We start from the raw sequence: 21,995 nt of genomic DNA, 5'->3' as shown, positions 1-21,995 counted from the left end.
TGTCAGCATAGAGCCTGACACAGAGCTTGATCCCATGAACCATGAGACGATGACCTAAGCTGAAATTAACAGTCAGACACTTAACCAACTGAGCCACCTAGGCACGCCTTACCTATATTTTTTCTTTTAAACTATTGTTGTTGTTGTTTTAAGTAATTTCCACTCCTGGTGTGGGGCTGAAGTTGTGACCCTGACCCAGAGATCAAGAGATGCATATTCTACTGATTGAGTCAACCAGGCACCTGTCTTTTTCCTTTTTAAACCGCCTCTAGTTCTATTTCAATTCAAACTACATATCTGCTAAATTAATCTTCTGCAAATAAGATTTAATTACCTTTCCATTTTCATACACCTGATATTATTTATCAGGGCAAAAGCAATAGTTATTCTTTGAATGCAGTAATTGTTGAAAAAATATTGCTGATGGTAATGTACTAATGCTGGTTTAAGAATTTTAGTCAGTCATGTTTCTAAAAAAACAAAAATTCTGAATTAGGATATATAAAAATATCTGTGGTCTAAATTCCAGTAATATAAACAAAAAGTTTCAAAGTTCTAATAATGCTGTGATACTACTGCAATTCTGCTATGCCTAGAAAAACACCTCAACTGAGTACTCTGTACTTCCAATTAACTAGAAAATATACTTCTAAATAATAACTGCCTAACCTGTAGTTAATCTAAGTAATTATTAATTTATTTTATTTTTAGAATTATAAACTACTGCTAAATGTTTACTGTTTTTAAAGCAAAACAAACAAACAAACAAAAAAAAAACACAAAAAACACCTCAACCCCACTACTAATCTTTGTTATTATTAAATAGTTCCATTATATAGTTTGTCCAGTGCTGGTTCAATTGACCATTTTTCCTTTTTCTATACTTTTAATGGTATTATTCCTATAAGATAGAAGCCATATATATCAAGTCATTTTGTACACCATCTAGCAGAATGCAATGCACACATATTGGTAGTTAAAGTTTTTATAGGACAATAATGAGAGTAATGTAATCCTAACAAAAAGAGAAAAACTATAAACTCATTTGGTTAATTCAAATAAGCCTTAAATAAGCATTCATATTAAATGGGTGTTCTTTCATTGAAAGGAAGGAAGGAAAGCAGGAATCAGGAAGTCAAGAAGGAAGAATGAAAAAAATGAAGAAAGAAAGAAAAAAGTGTTCCAATGGTAAATTCATTGTTTCTAACTTCTTGGGTCAATTCAGGGAATATTTTAAGTATAGCTTATCAAATGTTCAGAGGTTGCATAAGGACAACAATGACTGCTAAAGCAATCTAACTAAACACAGATAAGCTATTATGAACAATTAACTAAATTGCATTCAGGGGTGCTTGGGTGGCTCAGTTGGTTAAACATCCGACTTTGGCTCAGGACATGATCTCTCAAGTTTGTGAGTTCAAGCCCCGCATCAGGCTCTGTGCTGACAGCTCAGAGCCTGGAGCATGTTTTGGATTCTGTGTCTCCCTCTTTCTCTCCCCAGCTCACACTCTGTCTCTCCATCTCTCTCAAAAATCAATATAAAAACAAACAAACACCTGCACTCAGATGCAAAGTTGGGATCTGTTTACAAAGTTATTTCTAATTGACATCCTTCTGCTAATAATGTTTCTGAACACTAGATGGCAATAAACTAAAGGTTTAAGTGAAAGTAAAACCATAAAAGTTGACTCAATTTAAAAGTCGAAAAAGAGGATATAACTGCTTCACTCAAAACATGTATCAATTTTTGACAGCAATTCTCTTACCTGGGAAGAGGTCTGTACATCTCATAAATATCTCCCAATAAATGAGTCCAAGTGCATACATGTCTACTTGTTTCAAAGCTGATTCACAGTCCCTCAAGTTCACAGCTCCTTCCAGAACTTCTGGTGCCATATATCTGATTGTGCCAACCTGATAAATTAGAGTGACATTTTTCAGAAACATAATGTAGCATATTCTGACATGCATACATCAGACCAGAAGTTATACATAAATTTCATGTCAACTATATGTCAATGACACATTATTTGACCTTATGTATATCACTGAAACTTTCTATACCTAATTTTTTACCTACAAAACACCCTTCTTGAATAAACTGTGGTAAATCTTTTCTATTGAATACTATCAGAAAGAATAAGCTAAACTATCCTATGTATGTCAATGAAGAAACGTTTGCAAGACACAATGAGAAAAGTGCAATACAATAGTATAATATAAAAAGTACAATAGTATGTACGTCATTTAAAATATATATATTTTATTGTTTATTTATTTTTGAGAGACACAGACAAAGTATGAGCAAGGGAGGGCAAAGAGAGAAGGAGACACAGAATCCGAAGCAGGTTCCAGGCCGTGAGCTGTCAGCACAGAGCCCGATGTGAGGGCCAAACCCACAAACCATGGGATCATGACCTGAGCTGAAGTCGGATGCTCAACCACTAAGCAACCCAGGCACCCCCATAATTTAATATTTAAAAAAAATTTTTTTTAATTAAAAAAATACATACACATGGAGAGAGAAACGTGTATGGGGATGTAGAGAAAAAGGTCAGGAAGGATATGGTCCACATTTCAACAGTGATTATCAGAAGGTGACTGTTCTGTCTTAAACTTCGAAATTTTACTCCTGCTTCAAAAATCAGTTCTTAAAAAAGAAAATACAGTTCCTACAATCCTCCTCCCAGTGCCTCTCAAAAATGAGTTGTGGGGGGCACCTGGGTGGCTCAGTCTGTTACGCATCCAACTCTTGATTTTGGCTCAGGTCATGACCTCACAGTTCATGAGACTAAGCCATGCATAGGGCTCTGCGCAGATGGCACAAAGCCTGCTTGGGATTCTCTCTCTCCCTCCCCTGTGCTTTCTCTTTCTCTATCAAAGTAAATACATAAGTAGGTAGATAGACAGATAGATATATAGATAGATAAACATTTAAAAAAAATGAGTTGGAACAAGCAGTGATTTCCATAAAGAACTGATAAACTTCATGCAAGGTCTTCTGTAGGTCTTAATTTTGTAATTCCTAATATGCTGTAATTGGTAGCATATAAGGGTAACTGTCCTGGATAGATTTTTTTAATGCTTCATTATCTTCTCGAAGTACATCAGAGTGATACCTTTTGTATACACTCACCTCACTTATGGCTGCATTATCTTCTTCCCCTGGGCGTACCAGTCTATTTCCAGTTAGCCTCATGGACAATCCAAAGTCGCTAATAACACAGGTTCCATCATTTTTCACCAGGACATTTCTGCTGTTTAAATCTCGATGGGAAATCGCAGGTTTATAATGATCTGTTTAGATAATTTCAAATATTTATTAATGCTTAAATAGCACTGTTGGACATAGACATGCAGGTAATAGGGACTACAAAAATATAGATGATTGTATTATTTTTCTGCCATTTAATTTTCTAATAACAGAAAGGGACACAAGAAAGCAGTTTCAACTCATAATCATCACTATTTTCACTATATTTTACAACATAAACTACTGTTGCATGTGTAATTAAGCTTTAAATATTTAGCTGCAACTAATAGCCAACATGCTATTGCTTCTAATTTTAAAACATACTTGGTTTTTTTCCCTTTTTCTAAGGGTAGCAAAAGGAGGCAACAGAGAAAGAAATATTTAGTATAAATAACTAAAAAAAGTCAACTTGCCAAGATGCCTCCAAAATCTGTATATTGTATGTTATACTATTCTCCTATGGCTTCACTGATCAAACCTATGACAGAACATCCCAGTTCTGCCCTCAGGGTTAGCCCTGTTTCTAAGCCCACCTCAGTTATTCAAATCAAACTAGAAAAAGTTTTACAATGGACCTGGAGAATAAGTAGAGGAGCTGGTATCTCACAAGATATGAAAACCTGTTTTCTGATTTTACAGAGAAGCAGAGCACTATTATACTCACATTACTTATCACTAGACTATATGCTCCATGAAGGTAGAAAGAGAACATGTTTTACCTGAATTCAAAAGGCTTGGCACACAATAAATGTTTGCTGACTGAAAGAATGTATCTAACCTAAGCTGCCCCACCAAAAACATATTTCTTTCCTCTCTTTAAGGAAACCTTATATAAATATTATATTAAGCAAAACTATAGCTCCTGAGTTGAAAAAAATTGTTATACAATTTCTGAAATTTTAAATAAGTCTCTAGGTATACAAAGAAACAGAGCAATCAGAACAAAGTCAATGATAACTTTATTGAGTATTTATATTTAGGCCCAAATAGGCTCAGTATTTACATTCATTACTCTCATTAATGAATATCAGACTATAATTTCACCAACAATGAAACTAAAAACAGAAGATAATGATTCCTGTCACAATTGGAAGACAAAAATAGTAGTTAAAAAAGAGTTGATTTCTTGTTCATTTTCTCCCCTCTCACCTCCTGGTCTAGCCTTCCAAAGCTTGTACTAACATGGCTCACTCAGCCCCTAAAAGAGTTGCATTTCTTATTCTGGATAAAACCACAATACTAGTACGTATAGTATAATCTCAAGGTGATATTTATATAAGAAACTTATAGAGACATAAAAATGTTTCTATATTTGGAAAATTTTTGTATATTAATACCAAATCAATACTTAAAGATCTCACACTTAAGGAAATTAGGCAAAAATAATGGGGAGAATGGGCAATGAGTCAATGATACAGCCAGAGAAGAAAATAGGGTAGTACCTTCTGCTACTATATAAGAAAAAAAAAAGACATGAAATAATGAAAGAAGAGGGGTGGGGAGCAAAGAAGGAAGGGGGTAAAGAAGAAAACAAGGGAAAGGAAGAGAAGAAAGGAAACAAGATAGGTTTCATTACCAATGTAAAGGGTAGAACTATAGACTGCCCTTTTGAGAGACTTTTCCCCTTAAAGTTCTCCTCGGTATTCCTTTTAATCCTTTTCATTTGGGGGTAGGGAGTGCAGAGAAAGGAGAACATACAATAATTTTGCCCTGGACAGTAGCACTGTACTAGGCAAATATTTCAAAGAAAAACAGGGCATACTATTATTTTAATTGTGTTAAAAAATAAAACCTGAACAAAAAATAGTCTCTGTGGACACATACACACAGCAAAGGACTTAGAAGGATGTACATAGTTAATAGTAATTTTCTGTTAGATTTGAGTGATCTATAATATGTTCTTTCTTTGTTAGATTCGGGGGGAGGGGGGAGTATGGTAATAAGTTTCACTGACATTATCAGGAAAAATTCATAAGGAGGACAGTTACAAATAAATAAGCAGGCTCAATTCCTCCTTATTCTGAAGCTAAAAACAGCTAAATAAAATAATAATAGTATTATTTCTTACCATAAAATTTCTATGCCAAACAGCAAAGTTACATTTGAAGATACTGGGGGTAGGGGGTGGGGTAGGGAGTGTGCCTGGGTGGCTCAGTCAGTTAAGTGTCCGACTTCAGCCCAGGTCATGATCTCACAGTTTGTGAGTTTGAGCCCTGTGTCGGGTTCTGTGCTGAAAGCTCAGAGACTGGAGCCTGCTTTGGATTCTGTGTCTCCTTCTCTCTCTCTGCCCTTCCTCTGCTCGTGTTCTCTCTCTCTCTCTCTCTGTCTCTCAAAAATAAATAAACATTGAAAAAGAAATTTTAAAAAAATGAAGATACTATGAAAAATAGTGTTCTCTGACAAAAAGTGAAATAACACTTTAAATATTTTGAAATAATACTGTATATTTCCAATACCTTTAAAATATTAGGTAAAAGCATAAATTCAAATAGCTACTATACTAAAAAAAAAAACCCCAAAACCCCCAAAATAGCTATTGTATTTATTTATTTTTTGCAATACTATGTATATACTCAGTTTAAAAAAAAAAGGTTAACTAAAAAAAAGGGGGGGGTTAACTAGTTTAAGTGATATTAGCTAATATTTGAAAGTAACATCTACATCTAAATAAAACTCTTATTTGATGGCAATCATTCTTTTCATTTTTTTGAAACCTTGCTAAGTCATGCAAGTCTTGAAAAGGGGGATGAGGATGGTATTTTAAGTTCTGCGCTAAGCCAGCTTTTTAAGTGAATTATAATAACACTTAAGAGTAAGGAAGCATAGTCCAAATGGTTAGTGTCCTAAAGCACCAGAATAAGTGCATCAAACTGCTGACATAGGCGACAACATTGGTCAATTCTGCATTCAGGAAAAGCAAGATGTGAAGATAAATGAAGTGATAAATTATTCAGGAGAAATTTTTTATATATGAAGCAGCAGCTAGAAAAGATGACCCACACTATTATACAATAGAACAAAGATCTAAGAAACTGATATATTAAAGATTCTCTTATCTACAGGGGTCAAAGAAACTGAAAAAACAATATTCTGGGCTGTAGTATGACAAGAAAATCCGTAAGGGATGAGAGCTTGAGAAAGCACTAAGACTGATTTTTGCAACAAAGCTAATTTAGATGTGCCTGTGATGTATGTTTTGAAACAAAGTGAGAAAGTAAATGTATTGAACAACTACCAAAAATGTGCACAGATGCTGAAGACAACTGTAGTTATGACAAAGAACACAAACCACAGTTCTGAAACACTGGCGAAGATCAACTCCCCAGCATGCATTATCCTCCTTCTACTCAGTAACAGAATCCAATATTATTTGATATAGCAACACAGCCAACACAGCCAGCTTAAAAACAACAACAATAATAACACCAACAACTATATTTAAGTGTGGTAGTTAAGTGTGAACTAAGTTCTGTAAAATAAAATATACGTATGAGAGTAGAGCTTCTGGAGGCAGAAGGGGGCAATTCCTTCTACCTTCCCTTCCTTTCCCTTACTGATTAGAATATAGCATGATGGACAATGAGGTGACCTTGAAAATGTAAGCCATATGTAAAGAATAATGGAAAAAAAAAAGAATAATGGAGGAGAACTATTACTGGAGGCTTAGGCTACACCAAACCAATTTTAGACTCTCTCTAAATTCTTACATAAGAAAGAAAAAAAATTCATTCTTATTGAAGCCTGTGATTTTTTCCCCCTGACAGATCTGACCAAACCTAATCCTAGCTAAGAGAAACACTAAGTTATAAAAAGATATGTGTAGGTTTTATACTAAAGACCAGTCAAATATAGAATAAAAATCCATATGATGTTAAAACTAAAGAATTGGTAATGCGCTGTATTTCATTTAAATAAGCAAATAAATGCAAGGAAATGTACTACAGCCTAGCTAAGAGCTTCTCAACCTAAGTTCATTGATGGACTTTAACGGGTCTGAGAACCCCTAGAATCAAAAGAACATTTTTATAAGTTTGCCATACATGTATCTTTACAGAGGTGTTCAGAGCTTTAATCAAAATCTCAATAGGATCCATGACCTCTCTAGGGTCTCGAAGTTCTTTTTCTTATTCTTCCTGTTATATTTCAAATATATTTCCTCAAGCCAGATACTTCAAACAACTGGCTAATAATAAATCTGCTATTATATAAAATATACTCTTAGTTTGAAGATATGAATACAATTTCCCTTTGTGAATTTTGCCCCACATGAGTGTCATTCATCTTCTACTCATTGTCTTACCTCCTCGTGGCAATTCTGTATGAAGATAAGCCAGACCTCTAGTCACAGAATGAGCCAGGCGGCAAGAATTGACCCAATCACTTGTATGGAGACTCAAATACTTGCAGAGAGATCCCTATATAAAAGAAGAAATACACAAATACAAAAAAAAAAAAAAAAAAAGTGGAATTAATTTACTTGTACATAAGGAGGTAAATTAGCAGTAGCCTGACAAAGTATTTAAGTAGGTTAGGATTCCATGGAGATTTAATGAACTATGACATTTCAAAATCTCAAAACAGTAAGACATTTCTGTGAATTGAGAGGGGAGAAGATGATGGAAAGGATAATTTAAAATTATTAATTTTTTTCTCCAATGTTAAAAAGTATAAGTGAGTATTTCATATTAAATGTTTCTTTTGTTTCTGAAATTAAGATAGAAAACATAGTCTTTTACATTCTTTCTTTATACTGTATCTCTTACCAGTACAAATACAAATTAAATTGTTATGTTTTACAAGTATGAAACAGAAAGCTTTCATAAATATGTATGTGTCAGTGCTATTCAAGGTGCTCATCCACAAAGTATTTACCAGTCAGGGATAAGGAGCTTGCACAAGAATGAACGTCAGTCAAAACACTGTTTCCTTCATCAAGAAAGTCTTGCTGAGAGGGAGAGACAGACAGACAGACAGATGAACTAAAAAGTTAACTAGTGACTTGGTTGATTCACATTCTGATGTGAGATCCTTATCTCACAGCAAACCATTATTAACCAGTTTGCAAACCACCAATGTTCTACATAACAGTAGTCCTCCTAAAATTCTGATTGACAGCTAATATAAATGTCAGTTTAATTTTTATAAAGAACTTACATTGGGATAATACTCCATCACAAGCAAATATTCCATGCGTCCATCTGCAGTAACTCTCTCATCTCCAACTATAAAGCGAGCAATGTTGTCATGTTCCATTAAAGGCACTCTGTAAATGTTCTTCTCATTGATAAAATTCTGACGGTTTGCAAAGGAAAACACTTTTACAGCAACAGGACGTTCATCTAAGGAACCTTTATATACTGCTCCGTATCGACCCCGGCCAATCAGCTGTAAATTTGTTTTGAAGAAAGCAAGGTATTAATTCATATCACAACTGAACAATCAATTTTCTAGAAAAGTGTAAATCCAAATGTATACCACAGTTCTCTATTGCTTATAGTTTAAATTACTCCACTGTCAAGAAACTAATAAATTCTACATCTCATATGGCTCAGGACACTCCTATCAGACCCAGCCCTCCCATAGATAACAACTATGAACTCTGAACAAAATTTTAAAAAGAAATCTAAAAGTGCTAGAGAATGAACAAAAGGAAGTAGATTCTGAGGGGAGTCAACACTTAAAAGAAAGGAATGCCATAGGGTGAACTACTCATTTTTATAGCTTTTAGCCTGAAAGCAGGCTGACACAAACACTGCACAGTGCAGTTAGAACTGCGATAGAAAATCTATAGTCTTCCTGGCCCTAGGAGCCAGAGGACAGAATTTAGGGCAACCAAAAATGCTGGAAAGGGAGAGGAGAATCCCACAAAGAAGAGTGAGAGAGGGGGAAATGAAATGAATACTTGAGACCAATTCCAGCTAAAGATAAAACAATTGCAGTGAGATCTGAGCTTCCATCTAAGAGACAAGGAGTTCACAGTACGTCCAACCAAGTTAACTGCCTACTAAAACAAATAATGGAAATAAACACACTTTAGAAAAACCTACCAGAACACAAGGTCTCCTCAATATAACATTCACAATATACAGGACACAATAAAAAAATAAAATCAGCAAAATGCAACCCATTCTCTTCATTTTTGGCTTCTGGGGATTTTACTTTACTGAAACAGGTTAAGGATTTACCATCATTTATTTAATATTTTTGTCATATTTAACTATTTCTAGGTTAATTACTTAATAAACAGACTGCCTTTTAGAAAGGCTGTATCAATATATAGTTAAATCAGCAATGTTTGGGAGTATTTTACTCAGTCCAGGATAAAATCCTGTGGTTTTAACTAGTATTTTTTTTCCAATTTAGTAAATTGGACATCTTATTATGCATTCAAAAGCTACCTTTAATTCTTTTATGAATTGACACTTCATCTTTTTGGTCCATTTTTTATGGATTGTTGCTTCTATATTGATTTATACTAGCTCTTTAACAATTCTACTTAATGTGTTGAAATGCTTTTTTGAATATTTTAACTTTGTTTATTGTATTTTTCTCCCAAACAGAAGGTTCCTAAAATGTTTTATATAACTAAATCTACCATATCTATTATTTAACAGTCTCTAGTATGGGGATCATAGTTTATTTATTCTAATAATAATCATAAAAACATTCATCATGGTAAGACTATAACATAGGTTCTGAGATATTACCATATAACAGTTGTATGTACCTATAAAAATATGCAATATATGCACAAACAAGGAATATTTATTTGGCATATACCGTGGGTTGCTTGAATGGCACATTCTTCTCAGAATTTCACGTCTTTATTCCTATACACTATTGCAGTCTATACTCAAAGATCATCTCCTTTCTAAATACACTTTCTGTCTCCTTTCTAAATATACTTTCTTTACTAAACCGCTTTCCATCTTTTTCTTTTTATCTGTTTTATTTTTCTCTATAGTACTTACTACTAATAGAAGTAATATACATTTATTTGTTTCACCTCTTTGTAGACTCTTTCCCACTAGAATACAAGTCTCAAGGCGGCTCTCTGTAGTTTTTACCTATATTCTCAGTGCCTGAAATAGGCCTTGGTACCAAACTGATAGTTAATAAATGCTCAAAGAATAAATGGATGAATGATGCAGTGAGTGAATGAAGTTACTGTCTCAGATATACTATGAGAGCAGAAAGAACAGTCCATATGTTCTACAATCTTACCTCCAACAGTTTCAGATTATCTAGGTCAAGAGAGGGTTCTGATGCTGCTGCCTCCATCATGTTCATACTGTGAAGACCTTGTTTACGGTCTCCTATAACAATAGGAAAAAGAAGTTGCTAATGTACGGTTCTCTTAAAATCTTTATTACACTTTTTCTTATAATTGCTAAAAAAGAAGAACTACAGAAGGCAGGCAGCAAGATTTATGCCCAATGTCACCAAGAGTAAAACTATTTACTAAACTAAGAATTATCTATAAATGAAGATGAATGATGAATAATAACATTAAAGCTGAATTTTGGGAGATAGTTCTAGTAACAGACCTAATTTAAAATTCGAAGAAATATTGCAGAAACATTAAAGAAGGTTTTAATAACTTAAAAAAAGTGATTCAAATGAATGAATGGGTACTGATTTTCTAAAAAGCTCATTAAACCTAAAATTTATTAGCACTGACTGGACAATTGGGGTGCTTGAGTGGCTCATTCAGTTGGGCGTCCAGCTTCATTCAGCTCAGGTCATGATCTCACAGCTTGTGAGTTCAAGCCCCACGTCAGGCTCTGTGTTGACAGCTCAGAGCCTGGAGTCTGCTTCAGATTCTGTGTCTCCTTCTCTCTCTGCCCCTCCCCTCCTTGTGCTCTGTCTCTCTCTCTTTCTCAAAAATAAATAAACATTAAAATAAATATTAAAAAAAAAAGAACTGACTGGACAGTTGATGATACTGAAGATTTATTTATTGATTGATTGATTGATTGATTGATTGGTGTGAAAATAGTATTGTGGTTACATATACTTTAAGTCCTTATATTTCAGAGATACTACTAAAGTTTTCACAGATAAATGACATATGCAATTTACTTCAAAATACCCAGTACCATGAAGGGTGTGGTGAGTGGGGCTATGGATGATATATAGATGTAATAATCATTGAAGTTGGGTGATAGATATTTTGTATATGCTTGTAACTTTTCATAAAAACTAAGAAAAAAGTTTGCGAAGAGAGGATGGGACCTACTGTAGCACAGAGTTTTTTTTTTAGCATAGAAACTTTAAAAAGGAAAAAACTGATTCTGACTAAATGGTATATTTGATACAAAAGAACAAAAGGAGATACTTTTACCTGTCAGCATCCTGTATCCAAAGCATAAGGCAACTATCAAAACAGCTAATACAGAGACTGATGCCAAAGCAATGATTATTGTCTCATCTCGGTTAAATGAATGAGGTGGACCTAAAAGAAGACAAATTTTAAAACACAGTTATTTCTTATTTTATCATTTTGTTAAGAACTGACAGAAAGGCTATATCAATATATAGTCAATCAGCAATGTTTTTGCATCAAAGGAAATTAAAGAAAAATAATAAATTTGTGATGGTCACAAATTACGTTTTTAATCATACAAATGATCTTATAGATTTACAACACTGAAACACCTGTTGGCTGTGCTAATTAATGAATATCAACTACATCATAGAACAGCATAGGCAGAATAATACAATATTAAGAGAACAGTCTTTGGAATCACATTTGGTTCTAAATCCTGACTATGCCACTCTTAGTGGAATTTGGCAAATTATTTGCCTTTTCTGATCTTTAATTTTCTCATTTATAAAGTCAGTACTCTCTACCTCAAAAGTCTTCTGTGAGGCTTAGATGGGAGTCTAAGTACTTAGTACCATGTTGAGTATATATTATTTATGCAATAAATGGTAGTTTATCAATATTGGTATTATGATTATTAACGAAAAGAACATGGCTTTACAGGCAATGAAATCTGAAGTGGGCTTAAAACTCAGTTCTTCCACTTACTGCATGACCTTGGGAAAATTTCTTCACCTGTCTGAGCCAAAGGTTATTCACCTGCAGATAGGGAACACACATATCTAAACTACAGGGCCATTACAAGCATGTACACTATACTATGTGTTAGTTCCATTCTGTGGACCAGATGAAACACACTTTAGGATGGATTTCCACAAACTGGAGCACATTCAGAAGAGAATAGTGAAGAACTCTAAATTGTGATGGGTAGAAAGAATTGAAGTGTCTGGTGTGGAACAAGAAAAACACTAGAGAAGATAAATAATTGTCTTTATGTGGAAAAAAGGAATTAACAGCTAGCGAGAACATAAGATCCAATCAGTGTGTGTTCAAGGACAGCAGTTTTTAACTCAGTATGCACAAGAATTTATGGCTGATAAATAGAGCTGTCTAAAATGGAATGAGTTACCCTATGAAATAGCTGTTCATATATTTTTTTTAATTGAAGGTATTCACTGTTTGGTAATAATGACCAGAGGGTAGGCTTGATGACTGATAACATCATTATTTAATAATTCTTTACATTCAAGGGGCACCTGGGTAGCTCAGTCGGTTGGGCATCTGACTTTGGCTTGGGTCATGATCTCATGGCTCATGAGTTCCAGCCCTGTGTCGGGCTCTGTGCTGACAGCTCAGAGACTGAAACCTGCTTCAGATTCTGTGTCTCCCCCCGCCTCTCTCTGCCCCTGCCCTGCTCATGCACTGTTTCTCTCTGTCTCTCAAAAATAAATAAACATTAAAAAATAATAATAATTCTTTACATTCAAATTCAAGCATATGTTATTTTAAATCTTTCTCACTTTGGACATTATAATTATGTGTTGTATCAAACTAGAAGCCTCTGGCAAAGTCAGAAGCTTCTATAACAAAGAGTTCCTCCAATGTGCATTCCTGTTCTAAGGAATGTATTTGTGTCAAATTAAACACAACTGAATATTACAATGTCAAAACAATATCTCTATAGAAGAATCTTCTGGTGCACTATAACACTTACTCATTTAGCAAGTCAAACTCCAGGCTTGTACCTAAACCCAGAGTCACTTTATTATTTTTAATTTTTATTTATTTGTTTATTCAAGTATAACATATGGTGTTAATATTAGTTTGAGGTGTACACAATATAATGATTCAAAAATTCTATGTATTTCTCAGCACTCATCAATATATGTAACAATCATTTAATCTGCAGTATGTTTGGGGCGCCTGGGTGGCTCAGTCGGTTAAGCGTTGACTTTGGCTCAGGTCATGATCTCGTGGTTCCTGGGTTTGAGCCCCGCGTTGGGCTCTGTGCTAAAAGCTCAGAACCTGGAGCCTGCTTTGGATTCTGTGTCTCCCTTTCTCTTTCTGCATCTCCCCTGCTCACACTCTGTCTCTGTCTCTGTCTCTCTCCCAAAAATAAATAAACATTAAAAAAATTTTTTAATCTGCAGTATATTTACATACTTATCATTTAACATAATGATAATTGTACCTTCTTCTATAGAATAAATTATAGGGAGAAAGCTACATATAAAAACTCATTTTACAATCAGATATCACTTCTCATATACTAGGATGGCCATAATTAAAAAAAAAAACAGAAAATAAAAAGTGTTGGCAAGAATATGGAGAAATTAGAACTCTTGTACATTGCTGGTGGGAATGTAAATAGTGTAGCTGCAGTAGAAAACATTCTGGAAGTTCTTCAAAAAGTTAGACATAGAATTACCATAAGACCTAGCAATTCCCCTCATAGGCATATACCCAAAAGAACTGAAAACAAGTGTTCAAACAAAAACTTCTATAGGAATGCTCATGGCACACTAATCATAATAGCCCAAAGTGGAAACAACATGAATGTTAATAAACCGATGAATGAATAAACAAAATGTATTACAGACTGAACTGTGTTCTCTTAAAATTCATATGGTGAAGACTTAACACACAATGTGATGGGTTTTGGAGATGGGACCTTTGGGATTAGGTTTAGATGAGCCACGGGAGTGGGGCCTTCATGATAGGACTAGTGCCCTTATAAGAAGAGATGTCAGAGGACTTTCTCTCTCTGCCATGTGAGGAAACGGTGAGAAGGTAGCTATCCACAAGCCAGAGAGTTCTTAACACAATCCAACCAGGCTGGCACCCTAATCTTGGACTTCTGGCCACTAGAACTGTGAGAAAATAGATTTCTGTTGTTTAAGCCACACAGTCTATTCTGTTTTATTGTGGCTGTGAGGGTGGCAGAATATAATACCTCATAATATGCCTCTTTGGCATAAGGACTATCTTGAGCTGGTTATTTTTAAGAAACACCAGACACAGAGGCAACTGGATGGCTCAGTCGGTTAAGCATCTGACTCCAGCTCAGGTCATGATCTCCCGGTTCGTGAGATTGAGCCCCGTGTAGGGCTCTGTGCTGACAGCTCAGGGCCTGGAGCCTGCTTCCAATTCTGTCTCCCTCTCTCTCTGCCCCTTCCCTGCTTGTGCTCTCTCTCTTAAAAATAAATAAACACTGAAAATAAAATTAAGAGAAAAAAGGAACACCAGACACAGAAGCAGCTCTGAAAACCAAGTAGAAGTTACCCTTTTATAAAAGGCATTTACATTTATAAGGAAAATCTCCATTTGTAAGGTGTCTCCCTCTCGGTACTAGGAAGACGAAAATGACTAAAACTCTTGAAATTAAAAAAAAAATTTTTTTTTTAACGTTTATTTATTTTTGAGACAGAGAGAGAGCATGAACGGGGGAGGGTCAGAGAGAGGGAGACACAGAATCTGAAACAGGCTCCAGGCTCTGAGCTGTCAGCACAGAGCCCAACGCGGGGCTTGAACTCATGGACCGTGAGATCATGACCTGAGCCAAAGTCGCCTGCTTAACCGACTGAGCCACCCAGGTGCCCCTAAAACTCTTGAAACTTTTATTAGTAGAGAAGACAAGGACTTAAATCTACATAACAACCATACACTTGTTTACTGTGCTTTTCCTAGTAACAATCCATTACTGGTCTTTCCTTAACCCACTCCCCCTTCCCCATTTTCTTTTGGCTTAGCTGGAGACAGTATTTACCCTGGTTACTTGGGCTACTTCAGAGATTTACTCAATTTTCCTGGGAATCTCTCATGTATGCAGGAAGTTTATATGTTAAACTTCTATTTGTTTTTCTCCTGTAATACTGTCTTTTACAATGAAGGTGGAAGGGATGTGACACTATTTTTGAGAGAGAGAGTGCTAGTGAGCAAGGGGCAAAGAGAGAGAGGGAGAGACAGAGAATCCCACCAAGGGCAGAGAGAGGGAAATGGAGGGAGAGAGAGAGATGGAGATGGAGAGAGAGAGAAGGAGAGGGAGAAGGAGAGAGAGAAGGAGAAGGAGAGAGAGGGAAAGGGAAAGAGAAAGAGAGGGAGAGAGGGGGAGACAGAGAAAGAGAGAGAGAGAGAGAAAAGTGAGGTTCACATTCACCCGGAATGGAGCTTGTGCTCACCCAGAGCAGGGCTCAAGCTCACCCAAAACAGGGCATGAGCTCATCAGATGTGGAACTCGAACTCACAAACCTTGAGATGATGACCTGAGACGAAGTCAAATGCTTAAGGACTGAGCCACACAGGCACCCTGTTTTCCTATTGTTAACAGTTCTTTGCATATTTTAGGACACAAATCTTTGATATGTGTTTTGCCAATATTCTATCCTAGTATGGCTGGTCTTTTCATTGTCTTGGTATGAGGGTAATGCTAGCTTCACAGAATGAGTTAGGAAGTGTTCCCTCTGCTTCTATTTTCTGAAAGTGATTTAGAGAATTGGTATCATTTCTTCTTTATTATTTTTTTAAATTTTTATTTATTTATTTTTGAGAGGGAGAGAGCACAAGCATGAGCAGGGGAGGGGCAGAGAGAGGGGAAGAGAGAGAGAATCCCAAGCAGGCTCTACACTGTTAGCACAGAGCCCGATGTGGGGCTCGAACTCACAAACTGTGAGATCAGGACCTGAGCAGAAATCAAGAGTCCGAACGCTGAACTGACTGAGCCACCAGGCACTTAGGTATCATTTCTTCTTTAAATGTTTGCTAGAATTCAACAGTGAAACCACCTGAGCCGAGTGCTTTCTGTTTTAGAAGGTTATTGATTATTGGTTGAGTTTCTTTAATAGATAATGCCTATATTTCTCTCTGAATTTTGGTAGATGTGTATGTTCAAGGCATTAGTTACCAACCTTGTGGGCAAAGAGTTGTTCATAATATTCTTTTATTATCCTTCTAATACTCATGTGATTTGCAGTGATGACCTTTGTTTCATTCTTGATTATTAGCAACTTATTTCTCTTTTTTTTCTTAGTAGCTTGGTTAGATATTTATCAATCTTTTTGTTCTTTTCAAAAAAAAAACAGTTTTTGGTATGGTTGATTTTTTTCTCTATGAACTTTTTGTTCTCAATTTAATTGTTTCCAATCTTTTATTCTGCTTATTTGGGATTTAATTTGCTCTTTTTCTAGCTTCCTAAGGTGGAAGCTTAGGAAATCACTAGGATTTATTATCTAAAAACAAACAAACAAAAAAACGGTTATACACAATTAAATCCAATTTCATTCAGTAAACATTAAAAAAAAAAAAAAAAAAAAAAACCTGCCCCAAATTTTACCACCAATGTGACAGACAAAATACACTTATATTTTTCATATAGTGAGGCTGCTCTTTACCTGGATCAAAAAAATTCACAAGTCTATTATGAAACAAAGTTTTGGTATTTTCAAATTAGAAAGGCTGCATTTTAAAATGGATTTTAATTTTCTTGTGTAATTCAAATACATGAGTTAATAAAAAAGATTCTCTAAGTCTATATAAGAAATAATATATATATAAGAAAATAATAATAAAATATTGAAAATTATAATAGTAATGTGACATTATGGAAAAACCATCTCTGCAAATGAACAGCCAATGTTGTAATTCCCCAGAATTGAAGTACACTACTTATATGAAAAGTGTATTTTAAATTCAATCAGGAATAAGAAGTCATGAGAAATCTAGTTTTATTTTAAAAGTCTTTAAAAAATTTTTAAGTTTATTTATTTATTTTGAGAGGCCACATGAGAGCAGGGGAAGGGCAGAGAGGGAGGGAAAGAGAGAAAGAATGGGTGAGAGAATATCCCAAGCAGTCTCCATGCTCAGTTCAGAGCCCAGAACCCCAGGCAGGGCTCAATCACACAATGTGAGATCATGACCTGAGCGAAAATCAAGTCACTCACTTAACTAGGTGAGTCACCCAAACACCCCTAAAAAGTCTATTTTTAATTTCTGAAATATGTTGACACTTTAAAATTTTAAGAATTTAAAACTTAATGTTCTTTAGTTTATGTGACATTACAAACTGAAATTTAAAATGTAACAAAGCATACATTCTCTATTCTAAAATAACATTGTATATTAAAAAAGTATAGACTGTTTAACACAAGTGAAAATTATTAAAGATAGAACATTAAGATTTGGCCTTCTAGGTTAGATATTCTTGTTTTTATACTTTTTAAAAAATGTTTATTTATTTTTTTTTAGAGTGAGAGAGAGAGAGAGAGAGACAGAGTGAGAGCGGCGGGAGGGGCAGAGAGAGGAGGACACAGAATCCCAAGCAGACTCCAGGCTCCACACTGTCAGCACAGAGCTGGACACATGGCTCGAACTCATGAACTGTGAAATCATGACCTAGGCTGAATTTGGATGCTTAACCAACTGAGCCATCCAGGCAGGTACCCTTAGATATTCTTATTTTTAACTACATTATGAAAACACTGTATATTGCTAAAGTGATGTATATTTTAATTCTATCAAACTTTTATTACAAAATGGGAATAATTTTCCTAGTCTATTTTTCTTGTTACTAGATAGTAATTTTAGCATTACAAAAATTTCTGGAAAAAGGATACAATTATGTAATAATAATATAAATAGTAAGGTTTCCAGAAATATTCCCATTAAAAAAACTGTTTTTGTCACTGATTTAAGCAACAGAAGCGTTTCACAACCTATGAAGAAGAGCAATATCTTGAACACACTACAAATGTTAACCATATGGTACTTACATAGTTTTTTTTATTTAGAGAAAAGAATACTCTACTAAAAATTATGCTGCTTAAACTATAACTCAAACTATGACTTATAACCTTGAATATATATTTTTTATTTATTGAAATGACTCCTTAAGATTATCTAGTCATAGATTTTTCTTTTTCTTTTTTTTTTCCTTTTCTGGAGAGGAAGGGCAGGTGAGTCATAGATTTTTCAAAATCAGTTTATGTGAACTTTAAAAAGACAATAAAAACAAACTGGCTTAGGTATCCCTAATACCTTTCCACAGAGTCTGATTTTTCTGAGTCTCTTTTTGAATCTAACATCTATATTCTGTTTTCCACACACTTTTTTTTTTTAATTTAGATATAATTTACTTCTAACATTGTTAGTTTTCGGTAGGCAATATAATAACTCAACACACATTCTTTCTTATGTGCCATTAAAAACATAATTGGTGGGGGGGGGTTGCCTGGGTGACTCAGTTGGTTAAGTATCCGATTTCAGCTCAGGTCATGATCTCACAGCTCATGAGTTCGAGCCCCACATCAGGCTCTGTGCTGACAGTTTGGAGCCTGGAGCCTGCTTCAGATTCTGTTTTTCTCTCTCTGCCTCTCCCAGGTTCTCACTCTGTATGTGTGTGCCTCTCTCTCAAAAATAAACATTTAAAAAAATTTTTTTTAATTCTTTTTAATGTTTATTTATTTTTAAGAGACAAACAGAGACAGAGCACGAGCAGGAGAGGGGCAGAGAGAGAGGGAGACACAGAACCCGAAGCAGTCTCCAGGCTCTGAGCTGTTAGCACAAAGCCCAATGCAGGGCTCGAACCCACAAACCATGAGATCATGACCTGAGCCGAAGTTGGATGCTCAACCAACTGAGCCACCCAGGCATCCCAAAACATAATTGAGAAGAAAAATACAGCATTTCTTAAAAGAGAGCTTTCCACTATCATCTCTGGAATTTTGTTCCCAACCACTGATATCCAATCTAAAAATGTTAATGCAGATGCTTGCTTGCTTGCTTGCTTGCTTTTTTAAAGTAAGCTCTACACCCAGCATGGGGTTTGAATTCACAACCCCAAGATCAAGAGCTCCATGTTCTACCAAACAAACCAGCCAGTCACCCCAATGCAGTTGCTTTCTTGTGCATACCAGAAAAAGCCAACGGGAGATTGCTTGCTTTATTTTTAATCTTTTCATTATAAAAACTTCCTACTATACACAAAAGTAGAAAGTACATAGAATCTTCAATTACCCAACACTATACCTTAGCAATATCAACATTTTTGCCATCCAATGTAGAGTTTTCAAACAACAGAACTCATTTCCTCAAATGGCCTGTTGACAGAAACATTGAGGAGTTGATGTTGAGTGGATAATCTACCAGGATAATAAGTTCACATGTGTGCAGATGGCAAGCACCATATTTAATCAATTTTGACACTGATCTCATCTAAAAATCTCTCAAGGTGGGATGCATCAAGCAATTGACAGCATTTTACAATTAGTTGATAGTGTTTTTCTTAGTGGTAGGAAAAAACACCCCTCCCCCTTACATCCTAAGGATAAGTCTTTCAATTATTGGTTGTTTAGATAGGATGAAATATCACATCAGATATGCTTAAATGTGAAAAAGTTATTTCCAATTCTGCTTAAGATGTAAAAGGATGCAAGCAAATTTTGCTTCTACCCTAATAACAAGCCAAGACACCTAACAAGTCATTTAATAAACCTACAAAATCTTTTCTCTAAAGCTCATTAAAAGCTAATGACACAAAGAAGCCAGTATATTAAAAAAAACTAGTAAGTTACAACCCTTTTCTAAGAGAGAAGATTTCTAAAACTGCCTTTATCCTTGATGATGCAGTGAGCTGAAGAGGACACCTCCCATAGATGTGAGTAGGAAGAAACAGCTGAACATTTAACAAATTCTTAAAGCATAAGAGTACTGGATAGCATGACAGCTAAGAGTATCTAGGGCTGTGAACACAAAAAGAGCTTACAATCACCTGCCACCTCTTTTCTATAGGCCTTTACCAAGTACTCACAAGTATGAATAGAGGCAGGACAAGAGAACTGAGAGAACCCTCTTAAGTGTGGGTACACAAGGCCTGCTGAAGCCTGAGAAGGGCAAGAGAGCTGAGACAAACCTTTTGGGCAATGCTGGCTTTCACTGATTACAAGACAGTGTCCAACTGTGGTTGGCCAAGGGGTATTAAAGTTTAGAGAGTTTTCGGGTGCCTGGGTGGCTCAGTTGGTTAAGTGTCCAACTTCAGCTCAGGTCATGATCTCTCGATTCGTGGGTTCAAGCCCTACATTGGGCTCACTGCTGTCAGCCCATCAGCGTGGAGCCAGCTTTGGCTACTCTGTCACCCTCTCTCAGTCCCTCCTTTGCTTGCACTCTCTCTCTCAAAAAATAAATGAAACATTAAAAAAAGAAAAAAGTTGTGAGAGTTCTTTCCTGAAGTGCCAGAGTATAGGGTTTACCAAAGACTAAAGGCATAGAAAGAGAACTACAAGAAATCCTATAAGCACTGAGGTCTTAAACCAAACTTAGGCGAATGTTCATCCTGCCCTCAAATCATTTGAAACCTATAATGAAATGAATCAAACTAAGCCAACAGCAAAGCCCAGATACAGCTAACAGACTACATTCATTTAGCCCTTCATCGTAGTAGCTTGACAAAACCGTGTATCTTTTTCTGAACATAAATATTTTAGACTCTTCTTTTATCCACAATGTTCATTACTAAACCAAAAGTCAAAAGATGTGAAGAAGAAAATCTGGTTCAATCTCAAAAAGTAAGTCATCTGGGGCACCTGGGTGGTTCAGTCTGTTAAGTGTCTGACTCTTGACCTCGGCTCAGGTCATGATCTCAAGGTTCCTGAGATGGGGCTCTGCACTGATAGCGTGGAGCCTCCTTGGGATTCTCTCTCCCCCCCTCTCTGTCCCTCCTCTGTTCACGTACACACACACACATACTCTCTCTCTCTCTCTCTCTAAGTAAATAAATAAACATTAAGGGGCACCTGGGTGGTTCAATTGGTTAAGTGTCTGTCTTTGGCTCAGGTCATGGTCTTGCAGTTCGTGAGTCTGAGCCCTGCACTGAGCTCTGTGCTGATAGCTTGGAGCCTGGAGCCTGCTTTGGATTCTGTGTCTCTCTCTCTCTCTCTTGCCCCTCTCCCACTCTCTCCTCTCTCTCTCTCTCTCTGTCTCTCTCTCTCTCTCTCTCAAAAAAGAATTAAACAAAATAAATTAAAAAAATATTAAAAAAAGTAAGTCATCAACAGAAACAATCACTGATGACGAAAATATCAGACTTAAAAAATAACTATGATAAATGTGTTTAAAAATATAGTGGAAAAAGTGGACACATGAATGAACAGATGGGAAACATCAGATGAGATATAAAAAAGCCAAATGGAAATGTTAGTGGATGTAAAGAATTCTTTTGAGGGGTGCCTGGGTGGTTCAGTCAGTTAAGCGTCCAACTTCCAACATTTATTTTTTTGAGAGACAGAGACAGAGCATGAGTGGGGAGGGGCAGATAGGGAGGGAGTCAGATTCTGAAGCAGGCTCCAGGCTCTGAGCTGTCAGCACAGAGCCCGACACGGGGCTTGAACTCATGGACCGTGAGATCATGACCTGAGCCGAAGTCGGACT

The 21,995-nt window shown here is 35.8% G+C and overlaps 1 protein-coding gene across 1 annotated transcript in view; it reads right to left on the bottom strand.

Annotated features, from left to right (window-relative positions):
- The window catches only part of BMPR2 (bone morphogenetic protein receptor type 2), a 198,350-nt gene that overhangs the window by 32,709 nt on the left and 143,646 nt on the right, over positions 1 to 21,995 (bottom strand). The window contains exons 4-9 of the mRNA XM_015075919.3: positions 11,598 to 11,708; positions 10,478 to 10,569; positions 8,408 to 8,638; positions 7,554 to 7,668; positions 3,137 to 3,297; positions 1,767 to 1,914 (exon numbers count right to left, since the gene is read on the bottom strand). Coding sequence (XP_014931405.1) covers positions 1,767 to 1,914; positions 3,137 to 3,297; positions 7,554 to 7,668; positions 8,408 to 8,638; positions 10,478 to 10,569; positions 11,598 to 11,708 — 858 coding nt within the window. The remainder of the gene's footprint in view (positions 1 to 1,766; positions 1,915 to 3,136; positions 3,298 to 7,553; positions 7,669 to 8,407; positions 8,639 to 10,477; positions 10,570 to 11,597; positions 11,709 to 21,995) is intronic.

The sequence above is a fragment of the Acinonyx jubatus genome, chromosome C1 (assembly GCF_027475565.1).
Source record: "Acinonyx jubatus isolate Ajub_Pintada_27869175 chromosome C1, VMU_Ajub_asm_v1.0, whole genome shotgun sequence".
NCBI lineage: Eukaryota > Metazoa > Chordata > Mammalia > Carnivora > Felidae > Acinonyx > Acinonyx jubatus.
This window is presented reverse-complemented; position numbering and strand designations above follow the sequence as displayed.